Source organism: Bombina bombina, chromosome 5, assembly GCF_027579735.1.
Source record: "Bombina bombina isolate aBomBom1 chromosome 5, aBomBom1.pri, whole genome shotgun sequence".
In the NCBI taxonomy this organism is placed as follows: Eukaryota; Metazoa; Chordata; class Amphibia; order Anura; family Bombinatoridae; genus Bombina; species Bombina bombina.
Window position 1 is genome coordinate 806,243,314 of NC_069503.1, and position 13,645 is coordinate 806,256,958.

The window sequence follows — 13,645 nt, forward strand, 5'->3', positions numbered from 1 at the left end:
ATATCTCTGAAGGGCCCCTAACCCAATCTGAGGGGGCCAGGGAGGTTTTGTCTGAGGGAGAAATTACTGATTTAGGGAACATTTCTCAGCAGGCTGAATCTGATGTGATTACTTTTAAATTTAAATTGGAACATCTCCGCATTTTGCTTAAGGAGGTATTATCCACTCTGGATGATTGTGAAAATTTGGTCATCCCAGAGAAACTATGTAAAATGGACAAGTTCCTAGAGGTGCCGGGGCTCCCAGAAGCTTTTCCTATACCCAAGCGGGTGGCGGACATTGTTAATAAAGAATGGGAAAGGCCCGGTATTCCTTTCGTCCCTCCCCCCATATTTAAAAAATTGTTTCCTATGGTCGACCCCAGAAAGGACTTATGGCAGTCAGTCCCCAAGGTCGAGGGAGCGGTTTCTACTTTAAACAAACGCACCACTATTCCCATAGAGGATAGTTGTGCTTTCAAAGATCCTATGGATAAAAAATTAGAAGGTTTGCTTAAAAAGATGTTTGTTCAGCAGGGTTACCTTCTACAACCCATTTCATGCATTGTCCCTGTCACTACAGCCGCATATTTCTGGTTTGATGAACTGATTAAGGTGCTCGATAGTGACTCTCCTCCTTATGAGGAGATTATGGACAGAGTCAATGCTCTCAAATTGGCTAATTCTTTCACTCTAGACGCCTCTTTGCAATTGGCTAAGTTAGCGGCTAAGAATTCGGGGTTTGCTATTGTGGCGCGCAGAGCGCTTTGGTTGAAATCTTGGTCGGCTGATGCGTCTTCCAAGAACAAGCTACTAAACATTCCTTTCAAGGGGAAAACGCTGTTTGGTCCTGACTTGAAAGAGATTATCTCTGATATCACTGGGGGTAAGGGCCATGCCCTTCCTCAGGATCGGCCTTTCAAGGCAAAAAATAGACCTAATTTTCGTCCCTTTCGTAAAAACGGACCAGCCCAAGGTGCTACGTCCTCTAAGCAAGAGGGTAATACTTCTCAGGCCAAGCCAGCTTGGAGACCAATGCAAGGCTGGAACAAGGGAAAGCAGGCCAAGAAACCTGCCACTGCTACCAAGACAGCATGAAATATCGGCCCCCGATCCGGGACCGGATCTGGTGGGGGGCAGACTCTCTCTCTTCGCTCAGGCTTGGGCAAGAGATGTTCTGGATCCTTGGGCGCTAGAAATAGTCTCCCAGGGTTATCTTCTGGAATTCAAGGGACTTCCCCCAAGGGGGAGGTTCCACAGGTCTCAGTTGTCTTCAGACCACATAAAAAGACAGGCGTTCTTACATTGTGTAGAAGACCTGTTAAAAATGGGAGTGATTCATTCTGTTCCATTGAGAGAACAAGGGATGGGGTTCTACTCCAATCTGTTCATAGTTCCCAAAAAAGAGGGAACGTTCAGACCAATCCTAGATCTCAAGATCTTAAACAAATTTCTCAAGGTCCCATCGTTCAAGATGGAAACCATTCGAACTATCCTTCCTTCCATCCAGGAAGGTCAATTCATGACCACGGTGGATTTAAAGGATGCGTATCTACATATTCCTATCCACAAGGAACATCATCGGTTCCTAAGGTTTGCATTCCTGGACAAACATTACCAGTTCGTGGCGCTTCCTTTCGGATTAGCCACTGCTCCAAGGATTTTCACAAAGGTACTAGGGTCCCTTCTAGCGGTGCTAAGACCAAGGGGCATTGCAGTAGTACCTTACCTGGACGACATTCTGATTCAAGCGTCGTCCCTCCCTCGAGCAAAGGCTCACACGGACATCGTCCTGGCCTTTCTCAGATCGCACGGCTGGAAAGTGAACGTGGAAAAGAGTTCTCTATCCCCGTCAACAAGGGTTCCCTTCTTGGGAACAATTATAGACTCCTCAGAAATGAGGATTTTTCTAACAGAGGCCAGAAAGACAAAACTTCTGGACTCTTGTCGAATACTTCATTCCGTTCCTCTTCCTTCCGTAGCTCAGTGCATGGAAGTGATCGGGTTGATGGTAGCGGCAATGGACATAGTTCCTTTTGCGCGCATTCATCTAAGACCATTACAACTGTGCATGCTCAGTCAGTGGAATGGGGACTATACAGACTTGTCTCCAAAGATACAAGTAAATCAGAGGACCAGAGACTCACTCCGTTGGTGGCTGTCCCTGGACAACCTGTCACGAGGGATGACATTCCGCAGACCAGAGTGGGTCATTGTCACGACCGACGCCAGTCTGATGGGCTGGGGCGCGGTCTGGGGATCCCTGAAAGCTCAGGGTCTTTGGTCTCGGGAAGAATCTCTTCTACCGATAAATATTCTGGAACTGAGAGTGATATTCAATGCTCTCAAGGCTTGGCCTCAGCTAGCGAGGACCAAGTTCATACGGTTTCAATCAGACAACATGACGACTGTTGCGTACATCAACCATCAGGGGGGAACAAGGAGTTCCCTAGCGATGGAAGAAGTGACCAAGATTATTCTATGGGCGGAGTCTCACTCCTGCCACCTGTCTGCTATCCACATCCCGGGAGTGGAAAATTGGGAAGCGGATTTTCTGAGTCGTCAGACATTGCATCCGGGGGAGTGGGAACTCCATCCGGAAATCTTTGCCCAAGTCACTCAACTATGGGGCATTCCAGACATGGATCTGATGGCCTCTCGTCAGAACTTCAAAGTTCCTTGCTACGGGTCCAGATCCAGGGATCCCAAGGCGGCTCTAGTGGATGCACTAGTAGCACCTTGGACCTTCAAACTAGCTTATGTGTTCCCGCCGTTTCCTCTCATCCCCAGGCTGGTAGCCAGGATCAATCAGGAGAGGGCGTCGGTGATCTTGATAGCTCCTGCGTGGCCACGCAGGACTTGGTATGCAGATCTGGTGAATATGTCATCGGCTCCACCTTGGAAGCTACCTTTGAGACGAGACCTTCTTGTTCAGGGTCCGTTCGAACATCCGAATCTGGTTTCACTCCAGCTGACTGCTTGGAGATTGAACGCTTGATTTTATCGAAGCGAGGTTTCTCAGATTCTGTTATCGATACTCTTGTTCAGGCCAGAAAGCCTGTAACTAGAAAGATTTACCACAAAATTTGGAAAAAATATATCTGTTGGTGTGAATCTAAAGGATTCCCTTGGGACAAGGTTAAGATTCCTAGGATTCTATCCTTCCTTCAAGAAGGATTGGAAAAAGGATTATCGGCAAGTTCCCTGAAGGGACAGATTTCTGCCTTGTCGGTGTTACTTCACAAAAAACTGGCAGCTGTGCCAGATGTTCAAGCCTTTGTTCAGGCTCTGGTTAGAATCAAGCCTGTTTACAAACCTTTGACTCCTCCTTGGAGTCTCAATTTAGTTCTTTCAGTTCTTCAGGGGGTTCCGTTTGAACCCTTACATTCCGTTGATATTAAGTTATTATCTTGGAAAGTTTTGTTTTTAGTTGCAATTTCTTCTGCTAGAAGAGTTTCAGAATTATCTGCTCTGCAGTGTTCTCCTCCTTATCTGGTGTTCCATGCAGATAAGGTGGTTTTACGTACTAAACCTGGTTTTCTTCCAAAAGTTGTTTCTAACAAAAACATTAACCAGGAGATTATCGTACCTTCTCTGTGTCCGAAACCAGTTTCAAAGAAGGAACGCTTGTTGCACAATTTGGATGTTGTTCGCGCTCTAAAATTCTATTTAGATGCTACAAAGGATTTTAGACAAACATCTTCCTTGTTTGTTGTTTATTCAGGTAAAAGGAGAGGTCAAAAAGCAACTTCTACCTCTCTCTCTTTTTGGATTAAAAGCATCATCAGATTGGCTTACGAGACTGCCGGACGGCAGCCTCCCGAAAGAATCACAGCTCATTCCACTAGGGCTGTGGCTTCCACATGGGCCTTCAAGAACGAGGCTTCTGTTGATCAGATATGTAGGGCAGCGACTTGGTCTTCACTGCACACTTTTACCAAATTTTACAAGTTTGATACTTTTGCTTCTTCTGAGGCTATTTTTGGGAGAAAGGTTTTGCAAGCCGTGGTGCCTTCCATTTAGGTGACCTGATTTGCTCCCTCCCTTCATCCGTGTCCTAAAGCTTTGGTATTGGTTCCCACAAGTAAGGATGACGCCGTGGACCGGACACACCTATGTTGGAGAAAACAGAATTTATGTTTACCTGATAAATTTCTTTCTCCAACGGTGTGTCCGGTCCACGGCCCGCCCTGGTTTTTTAATCAGGTCTGATAATATATTTTCTTTAACTACAGTCACCACGGTACCATATGGTTTCTCCTATGCTATTATTCCTCCTTAACGTCGGTCGAATGACTGGGGTAGGCGGAGCCTAGGAGGGATCATGTGACCAGCTTTGCTGGGCTCTTTGCCATTTCCTGTTGGGGAGGAGAATATCCCACAAGTAAGGATGACGCCGTGGACCGGACACACCGTTGGAGAAAGAAATTTATCAGGTAAACATAAATTCTGTTTTTTGGGAGAAAGGTTCTTCAGGCAGTGGTTCCTTCTGTATAATGAGCCTGCCTATCCCTCCCGTCATCCGTGTACTTTTGCTTTGGTATTGGTATCCCAGAAGTAATGATGACCCGTGGACTGATCACACATAACAGAAGAAAACATAATTTATGCTTACCTGATAAATTCCTTTCTTCTGTTGTGTGATCAGTCCACGGCCCGCCCTGTTTTTTTAAGGCAGGTAAATATTTTTTAAATTATAATTCAGTCACCACTTCACCCTTGGCTTCTCCTTTCTCGTTGGTCTTTGGTCGAATGACTGGAGGTGACGTAGAGGGGAGGAGCTATATAGCAACTCTGCTGGGTGAATCCTCTTGCACTTCCTGTAGGGGAGCAGATAATATCCCAGAAGTAATGATGACCCGTGGACTGATCACACAACAGAAGAAAGGAATTTATCAGGTAAGCATAAATTATGTTTTCCAATTTACTTATAGTATCTAATTTGTTTTGTTCTCTTATATCATTTGTTGAAAAGGATACCTAGGTAGACTCAGGAGCAGCTAATTGGTGGCTGCATATTTATGCCTCATCTTATTGGCACACCCAGTGCATTTAGCTAGCTCCCAGTAGTGTATTGCTGCTTTTTCAACAAAGGAAAGAGAAGGAAGCAAATGAGATAATAGAATCGGAAAGTGGTTAAAAATTGTATTCTCTATCTGAATCATGAAAAAAAAATTGGTGTTTTCATTTCCCTTTAACTGTATAATGTAGTATGGGCCTTGAAAAATTCAGAATTTCTTCTTCCTTGCTTATCCATTTCTCAGGTCCCCCACAAGGGTCATAAAGCTACTGCAATCACCTTGGTAGTGTGACTTAAAGCTTTGATTCGCATAGTGTACCTAGTTTCCCCTGAATGAAGTCGCCACTTCTTAGGTTTTTAGAAGTTAACCTTCTGTTGAACAGATCTGCAAGGCAGCTACTTGGTAATCTTTTCATACCTTTGCAAATTCTACCATTTTGACACTTTGCCTCTTCTGAGGCTGTTTTTTTGTAGGAAAGTTCTTCAGGCCACCATGTCTGTCTAGCCGGACCGTTTTTGGTTTACAACCTGGGTTGTCCTTGCTGATTGGACAGTATCAATAAACAAGTGCTGTCCATGGTTCTGAACCAAAAATTGTCTGGCTCCTTAGCTTAGATGCCTTCTTTTTCAAATAAAGAAAGCAAGAGAATGAAGAAAAATTGATAATAGGAGTAAATAGGAAAGTTGCTAAAAATTGCGTGTTCTATCTGAATCATGAATGAAAAAAATGGGGTGTAGTGTCCCTTTAACTGTTTTTTCTACACTATTTCATGGTGGTCTCGTAGACTTCACAGCTTGGGTATAGGATGTCACATGTGATGGGTTGTGGACTCTCACCATCTCATGAAAGAAAACAAAATGTATACTTACCTGATAAATTAGTTTCTTTCATGATGGTGAGAGTCCACAAGACCCGCCCTTGTTGTTTTCATAACAGTTGGCGGCTATACCAGTTTGCACTTCTTTTATCCTGTTTTATCTTTCCTACTTTTTTATTTTCTACTTTGGCCATATATATGACTAAGGAATCATGGTAAAGTGGGAGGGATTATAGCTCTGTTGTGTGGTGTGTTTTGCCTCCTCCTCTAGGAATGGACTTTAATCCCACATGTGATGGCTTTATCAGGTAAGCATATATTTATTTATTTTTTAAATCAAACTAACCATTAATTAAAGCAGATATAAATAGTGTTGCAATTTGCTGCAAAGAGTTGTTTCATGGGAGTAGTCAAAGTAAACAAATATGTAGAAAGGAGAAGCAAGGAAGAAAATTTGAAAATGTGGGGGAAAAGTCATTAGAAGTTAGGTATAAGGACAACGAAAGTTTATGGAAAATGGAAGAATTACAATGTGTGGGAATGATTGTAAAAGCATGTATTGTGAATCCAATAACGTAGCAAGGATGGAAATGCATCATTAAATTATTTATTTTGCCAATCTCTTTATAATACCTTTTCATCTACAGAATGACTCTTCATAAACTAAAGCGTTTTGAAAAGGCTTTTAATATAACTTCCGGAAAATTAGTATCTCGCAATGGAATCAAGTAAGTGGAATTCTAGAATTTTCCAGTTCATGTAAGAATGGAATTTTTTAACACATACTAGATTTGATTAGTTTGTTTCAATAATTGTTTTTCTTCATTCACTTTCTATCTTTATTTGAAAAAGAAGGCATCTAAGCTTTTTGTTTTGGTTCAGTACTCTAGACAGCACTTTTTATTGGTGGATGAATTTATCCACCAATCAGCAAGAATAACCCAGGTTATTCACCAAAATTGGGCCAGCATCTAAACTTATATTCTTGCATTTCAAATAAAGATACCAAGAGAATTAAGAAAATTGGATAATAGGAGTAAATTAGGAAGTTGCTTAAAATTGCATGCTCTATCTGAATCACGAAAGAAAAAAAATGGGTCCAGTGTCCCTTTAAGGGAGTTGAATGGGGGGGGGGGTTAAGTATTAAAACCCCTCAATATCAGATCCCTTTAGCCCTACAAACCCGCCAGCTCTTTCAAATGGTGGGTAACTTGGGTAATGCATACAAGTTTAAAAAAATAAAAGTAAAAACAAACACTTTTTTAAGGCACACATAACAACCCATCAAAAAGGCCTAGAGACCCCTGGGGACCCCTTGTTTTAAAGATTAAAAGCCCCTCTTTAAAATAAAGCTACAATATAGGCGGCAAAGAGCACCACAGCAAAGCTGTTAAATATCACCTCTCTTCCCTCCCACCCCAGTCATTCTCTTTGCCTACTTTAAGAGCAAGGAGGTGGTAAATTAGGAATATCTGCCTTATCTATTTTGTTACATAAGCGTCTGGCGGACATACCAGACGTGCAATCTTTTTGTCAGGCCTTGGTCAAGATCAGGCCTGTGTTTAAGCCAGTTACTCCTCCCTGGAGTCTTAATTTAGTTCTTAAGGTTCTTCAAGGGGCTCCGTTTGAGCCTATGCTATTCCTTAGATATTAAGTTGTTATCTTGGAAAGTTTTGTTTCTTGTTGCTATTTCTTCTGCTCGTAGAGTGTCAGAGCTCTCGCCATTGCAGTATGTCTCCTTACCTTATTTCTCTTGTTAAGTGTATCCAGTCCACGGATCATCCATTACTTGTGGGATATTCTCCTTCCCAACAGGAAGTTGCAAGAGGATCACCCACAGCAGAGCTGCTATATAGCTCCTCCCCTCACTGCCATATCCAGTCATTCTCTTGCAACTCTCAACTAAGATGGAGGTCGTAAGAGGACTGTGGTGTTTTATACTGATAGTTTATTTCTTCAATCAAAAGTTTATTTTTAAATGGTACCGGAGTGTACTGTTTATCTCAGGCAGTATTTAGAAGAAAAATCTGCCTGCGTTTTCTATGATCTTAGCAGAAGTAACTAAGATCCTTTGCTGTTCTCACATATTCTGAGGAGTGAGGTAACTTCAGAGGGGGAATAGCGTGCAGGTTTTCCTGTAATAAGGTATGTGCAGTTAAAATATTTTTCTAGGGATGGAATTTGCTAGAAAATGCTGCTGATACCGAAGTAATGTAAGTAAAGCCTTAAATGCAGTGATAGCGACTGGTATCAGGCTTATTAATAGAGATACATACTCTTATAAAAGTGTATTTTAAAACGTTTGCTGGCATGTTTAATCGTTTTTTACATATGTTTGGTGATAAAACTTATTGAGGCCTAGTTTTTTCCACATGGCTGGCTTGAATTTTGCCTAGAAACAGTTCCCTGAGGCTTCCCACTGTTGTAATATGAGTGGGAGGGGCCTATTTTGCAGTTTTTTTACACAGCAAAAATTACAGACACAGACATCCAGCTTCTTCCTGCATGATCCAGGACTTCTCTCAAGGGCTCAAAAGGCTTCAAAAATCGTATTGAGGGAGGTAAAAAGCCACAGTAGAGCTGTGGCAGCTGTTGTGACTGTTTAAAAAACGTTTTTGTCATTTGTTATTCCGTTTTTGGTATTAAGGGGTTAATCATCCATTTGCAAGTGGGTGCAATGCTCTGCTAACTTATTACATACACTGTAAAAATTTCGTTAGTGTAACTGCATTTTTTCACTGTTATTTCAAAATTTGGGAAAATTTGTGTTTCTTAAAGGCGCAGTAACGTTTTTTATATTGCTTGTAAACTTGTTTTAAAGTGTTTTCCAAGCTTGCTAGTCTCATTGCTAGTCTGTTTAAACATGTCTGACACAGAGGAACCTACTTGTTCATTATGTTTGAAAGCCATGGTGGAGCCCCATAGGAGAATGTGTACTAAATGTATTGATTTCACCTTAAACAGTAAAGATCAGTCTTTATCTATAAAAGAATTATCACCAGAGGGTTCTGTCGAGGGGGAAGTTATGCTGACTAACTCTCCCCACGTGTCAGACCCTTTGCCTCCCGCTCAGGGGACGCACGCTAATATGGCGCCAATTACATCAGGGACGCCCATAGCGATTACCTTGCAGGACATGGCTACAATCATGAATAATACCCTGTCAGAGGTATTATCTAGATTGCCTGAATTAAGAGGCAAGCGCGATAGCTCTGGGGTTAGGAGAGATACAGAGCGCGCAAATGCTGTTAGAGCCATGTCTGATACTGCGTCACAGTATGCAGAACATGAGGACGGAGAGCTTCAGTCTGTGGGTGACATCTCTGACTCGGGGAAACCTGATTCAGAGATTTCTAATTTTAAATTTAAGCTTGAGAACCTCGGTGTATTGCTTGGGGAGGTATTAGCTGCTCTGAATGACTGTAACACAGTTGCAATTCCAGAGAAATTGTGTAGGCTGGATAGATACTATGCGGTGCCGGTGTGTACTGACGTTTTTCCTATACCTAAAAGGCTTACAGAAATTATTAGCAAGGAGTGGGATAGACCCGGTGTGCCCTTTTCCCCACCTCCTATATTTAGAAAAATGTTTCCAATAGACGCCACTACACGGGACTTATGGCAGACGGTCCCTAAGGTGGAGGGAGCAGTTTCTACTTTAGCAAAGCGTACCACTATCCCGGTTGAGGACAGTTGTGCTTTTTCAGATCCAATGGATAAAAAATTGGAGGGTTACCTTAAGAAAATGTTTTTTCAACAAGGTTTTATTTTACAGCCCCTTGCATGCATTGCGCCTGTCACTGCTGCGGCGGCATTCTGGTTTGAGGCCCTGGAAGATGCCAGCCAGACAGCTCCATTGAATGAAATTATTGACAAGCTTAGAACGCTTAAGCTAGCTAACTCATTTGTTTCTGATGCCATTGTTCATTTGACTAAACTAACGGCTAAGAATTCCGGATTCGCCATCCAGGCGCGTAGGGCGATATGGCTTAAATCCTGGTCAGCTGACGTGACTTCAAAGTCTAAATTACTCAACATTCCTTTCAAGGGGCAGACCTTATTCGGGCCTGGCTTGAAGGAAATTATTGCTGACATTACTGGAGGCAAGGGTCATACCCTTCCCCAGGACAGGGCCAAATCAAAGGCCAAACAGTCTAATTTTCGTGCCTTTCGAAATTTCAAGGCAGGAGCAGCATCAACTTCCTCCGCTTCAAAACAAGAGGGAACTGTTGCTCATTCCAGACAGGCCTGGAAACCTAACCAGTCCTGGAACAAGGGCAAGCAGGCCAGAAAGCCTGCTGCTGCCCCCAAGACAGCATGAAGGAACGGCCCCCTATCCAGAAACGGATCTAGTGGGGGGCAGACTTTCTCTCTTTGCCCAGGCGTGGGCAAGAGATGTTCAGGATTCTCTAGTCGAGACTTCCTGAGGGAGGGGCGTTGTAGAAGTGGAGCACGCCCGAGTTCACCTGTGTGTGAACACCTGAACACCAATTCCCCCGCCACAGCCTCATTGTGGGGTTGCAACAAACACTCTACCAGAGGGTCTAATTGGGCGACTGGATGGCCGGTATACCTCTAAAGGCTAGATGGGACTAGTCCCAAACAAAGAAGTCAAGACGGTAGCCTTATTTTGACAGCAGACTAAGGCAACAATCGGCAAAACACCGCAATAGTAGCAACTGAAAAAGAAAAGTTTAAAGACTTTTAAAACCATACAGCAGAAAGTACCTGTATCAAAGCACGTCTCCAGCAGGAGCCAGACCTATGCGAGTGGAGCACTGGTTGGGACAGGAGCTCAGAAAGATACTGATGGAGCTGTGAGAAGTGTCTGGAACCTACCTTGGACCTACAAAGTGGCAGCGGAGAGGAGTGCCAAGGAACAAGAGGCTAGCGAAGCGACCCCACCTGGTTGGGAGTGAGAGGCATATCGACCGCTACAGCAGGACTCGGCACTTCTTGATCCCCCTCTGTAAGCCGGCGCAGCGGAGTGTCGTCATATTCAAGATGCGCAGCAGCGAGGTAGCTCCGGGGTTTGAGGAAGAACAAGCAGCAAAAAAGCACAGGCTTGCAAGAAGGTCCACACGACCGTGGGAGAGAAGTTCCGTAAGATCAGACGCCGTGAAGATAGAGGGGGTAAGTATGGACTTAATTACATAAGGATAAAAGAGATAGCGTAACATACACCAGAAAGGTTGACAGCATATACACTCCGAAGCTTCTAATAGTGCTAAGGGTCTGGCTCCCAAAAACATTATTCCAGGTACTAGAACAAAAAAAATAAAAAAAATTCCCAGCACTTTTTCAAACTAAAGGTATAAGAATGTTGCTACTTTTCTACATTATTTGCTTCATTGTTTGTTAATAAGCCCTAAAAAACACCGGGGCCCAAGGAGAAGAAATTTTCTGCCAAAACACAAGCATTCAGTAGTCTGCAAACGTAGAGGGATAATTATAATAAACGCTGTAACCAGTGCATATAGTGAATATGGGGGAACCGAAAAATTGATTTTTCTAACGTGTGAAGACTAAAAGTTAATCTTTGGAAACAATTTGCATCAAGTGTTTAAGAGACATTCCAGCATCGTAATTGTGCAAAAGAAAGGACTATATAGAGCCACAATTCAAATGTCTAATTTCCTATGCACTTTTTTGAGAGTATTCTTAAAAAAGAAATTGTGACATGAGTAATATTACTTTGGAAGTAATGTCTGTATTATATACATAGCAAGCTAAATCGTTTATAAGCTGTGTGGGTATAGCAGATTCCATATAGAATTATATTGTATGAGATAGGAAAGTATAAAAAATTATAGGCTCTAGACAGTAAGGTTGGGTTGTTCCTGCACCTATAGTGAAATTGAGTAGAAATATTAAGTCTAAACAGACTAAAGGGGATTCTGGGTATTTACAAAGAAAAGATATAAGTGTGACCACTTATAAGTATTGTGTGCAAATCATTCTAATCTTCTCTCTGGGAGAAAGGTGGGGTATGGAATAGTGGTCAGATTGTAACATATATCAGATACCATTGCCAATATAATCTAAAAGACAGGGATCCAGGGCCAGAACGTAGATCACCTGCACCTGCACATAACAAACACTGCACACAACTGATGATTATTTTTTAATTCACAATTAATAGTAGCTCACAAACCACTCTTTTTTCTCTCTATACAACACACCACTAATAAACACGAATAAATAAACACATAAACACTCACAGAGCACGCCAACAGAATTGGCTGGAAAAAGACCAATACAGAGGGGGCCCCTTTTTTTTTCTCTTTCTCTTTCTCTCTTTTTTTTTTTTTCCCCCTGTAATATTATACACAACCACATTCGTGGGTGGTAATTTATGGAAAAATTCATTACAAATACAAAGCCCAGATCCCCGGCAATGCCGGCGAAGAAAGACAAAAAAACTAAAATGGTACTGGATACAGGCTCAGAGCCTATCCCAGAATCACTAATTCATAGAGCAGCTAGCCCTGAAAACCAAATGACAACTAATCAATTAGCTGAACTACTCCTTCCACAATTTGAAATAGTTAAAAAAGAAATTTCGGGTCTCTCATTAGAGATCAAACAATTTGCAAAAAGAATTATAGAAGTGGAAGCAAGAGTATCTGAAATGGAAGACAGAGCTAATATACATGAAGGAACTATATCAAACCATACGAATAAACTAAATAGTCTTCAGGAGAAAATAGATGACCTGGAAGATAGATCCCGCAGAAATAATATCAGAATAGTGGGTTTACCTGAGAGTACAGAATATAGTGATCTATTATCATTTGGTTCAACCACACTTCCCCAACTTCTAGGGATGCAACCACCCTTAGACAAACTAACAGTAGAGAGAGCACATAGAACAGGCAGCAGTAGGAAATATCTAGATGGCAATATAAGACCTAGAATGGTAATAATAAGATATTTAAATTTTCAGGATAAAATCAACATAATCAGACAGCATAGGAAGGTACAGCCACTTATGATAGGTTCAAAACCAATACATATATTTCAAGATTACTCTGTTGATACATCCACAAAAAGAAAGACAATGGCACCTTATTGTACAGCTTTATTAAAAGCGGGCTGTAGGGCTACATTAAGATACCCTGCAAAAATAGTTATAGCCGAGACAGAGGGATTCACGACATTGACCACAGTAGAAGAGGCTGATTCATATTGCATAAAAAGTAATATTAAAATATGATATAAATGAGCGTCTGATATAACTCAGTCGATTTAAGGCTAAATCCACACTATGAAACAAATGGATTCAGTACATTATAATTTTTTTAAACAATTTATGCTTAGTTGGCAAATAAAGAATGAAAATTTTAATTTATTGATTCGGGGGCTTTACAGAATTGTGCTCCTCCCCTCCTCTCCCCCCTTCCTAAAGATGGGTGTATTGGAGATTTTAATAGAGATTGGGATAGCTTATCAATCCTGCATTTTTTTGTGCTTTTTCTCTCTTTTTTTCTCACTGGTATTTTGTTTTAGATAGTCCCAGAATAAAATGCAATCTACCCTTAATATAGTATCGTGGAATGGGGGAGGTATTACCTCCCCCATTAAACGTAAACATATATTAAAAACTTTAATACAACACACCCCAGATATCATCTTTTTACAAGAATTACACCTTAAGGAAAAGGAAGTACCTAAACTTAAAGCCAACTGGATCTCCGAAATAATAGCGACTCCTTGTAATAAAAGAAAATGTGGGGTAGCAATCTTGTTTAATAATAAGATCGTATATAAAATTAGAAAACAAGAGCTAGACCCACAGGGAAGGTATATGATTATTCAAGTTGAGATCA

General features: G+C 41.8%; 1 protein-coding gene across 2 annotated transcripts in view; it reads left to right on the forward strand.

Annotated features, from left to right (window-relative positions):
- MPPE1 (metallophosphoesterase 1) overlaps positions 1 to 13,645 on the forward strand; it is a 217,257-nt gene that overhangs the window by 81,918 nt on the left and 121,694 nt on the right. For both annotated transcript variants that reach the window (XM_053714911.1, XM_053714910.1), the window contains exon 5: positions 6,464 to 6,544. In XM_053714911.1, the coding sequence (XP_053570886.1) occupies positions 6,464 to 6,544 (81 nt within the window). The remainder of the gene's footprint in view (positions 1 to 6,463; positions 6,545 to 13,645) is intronic.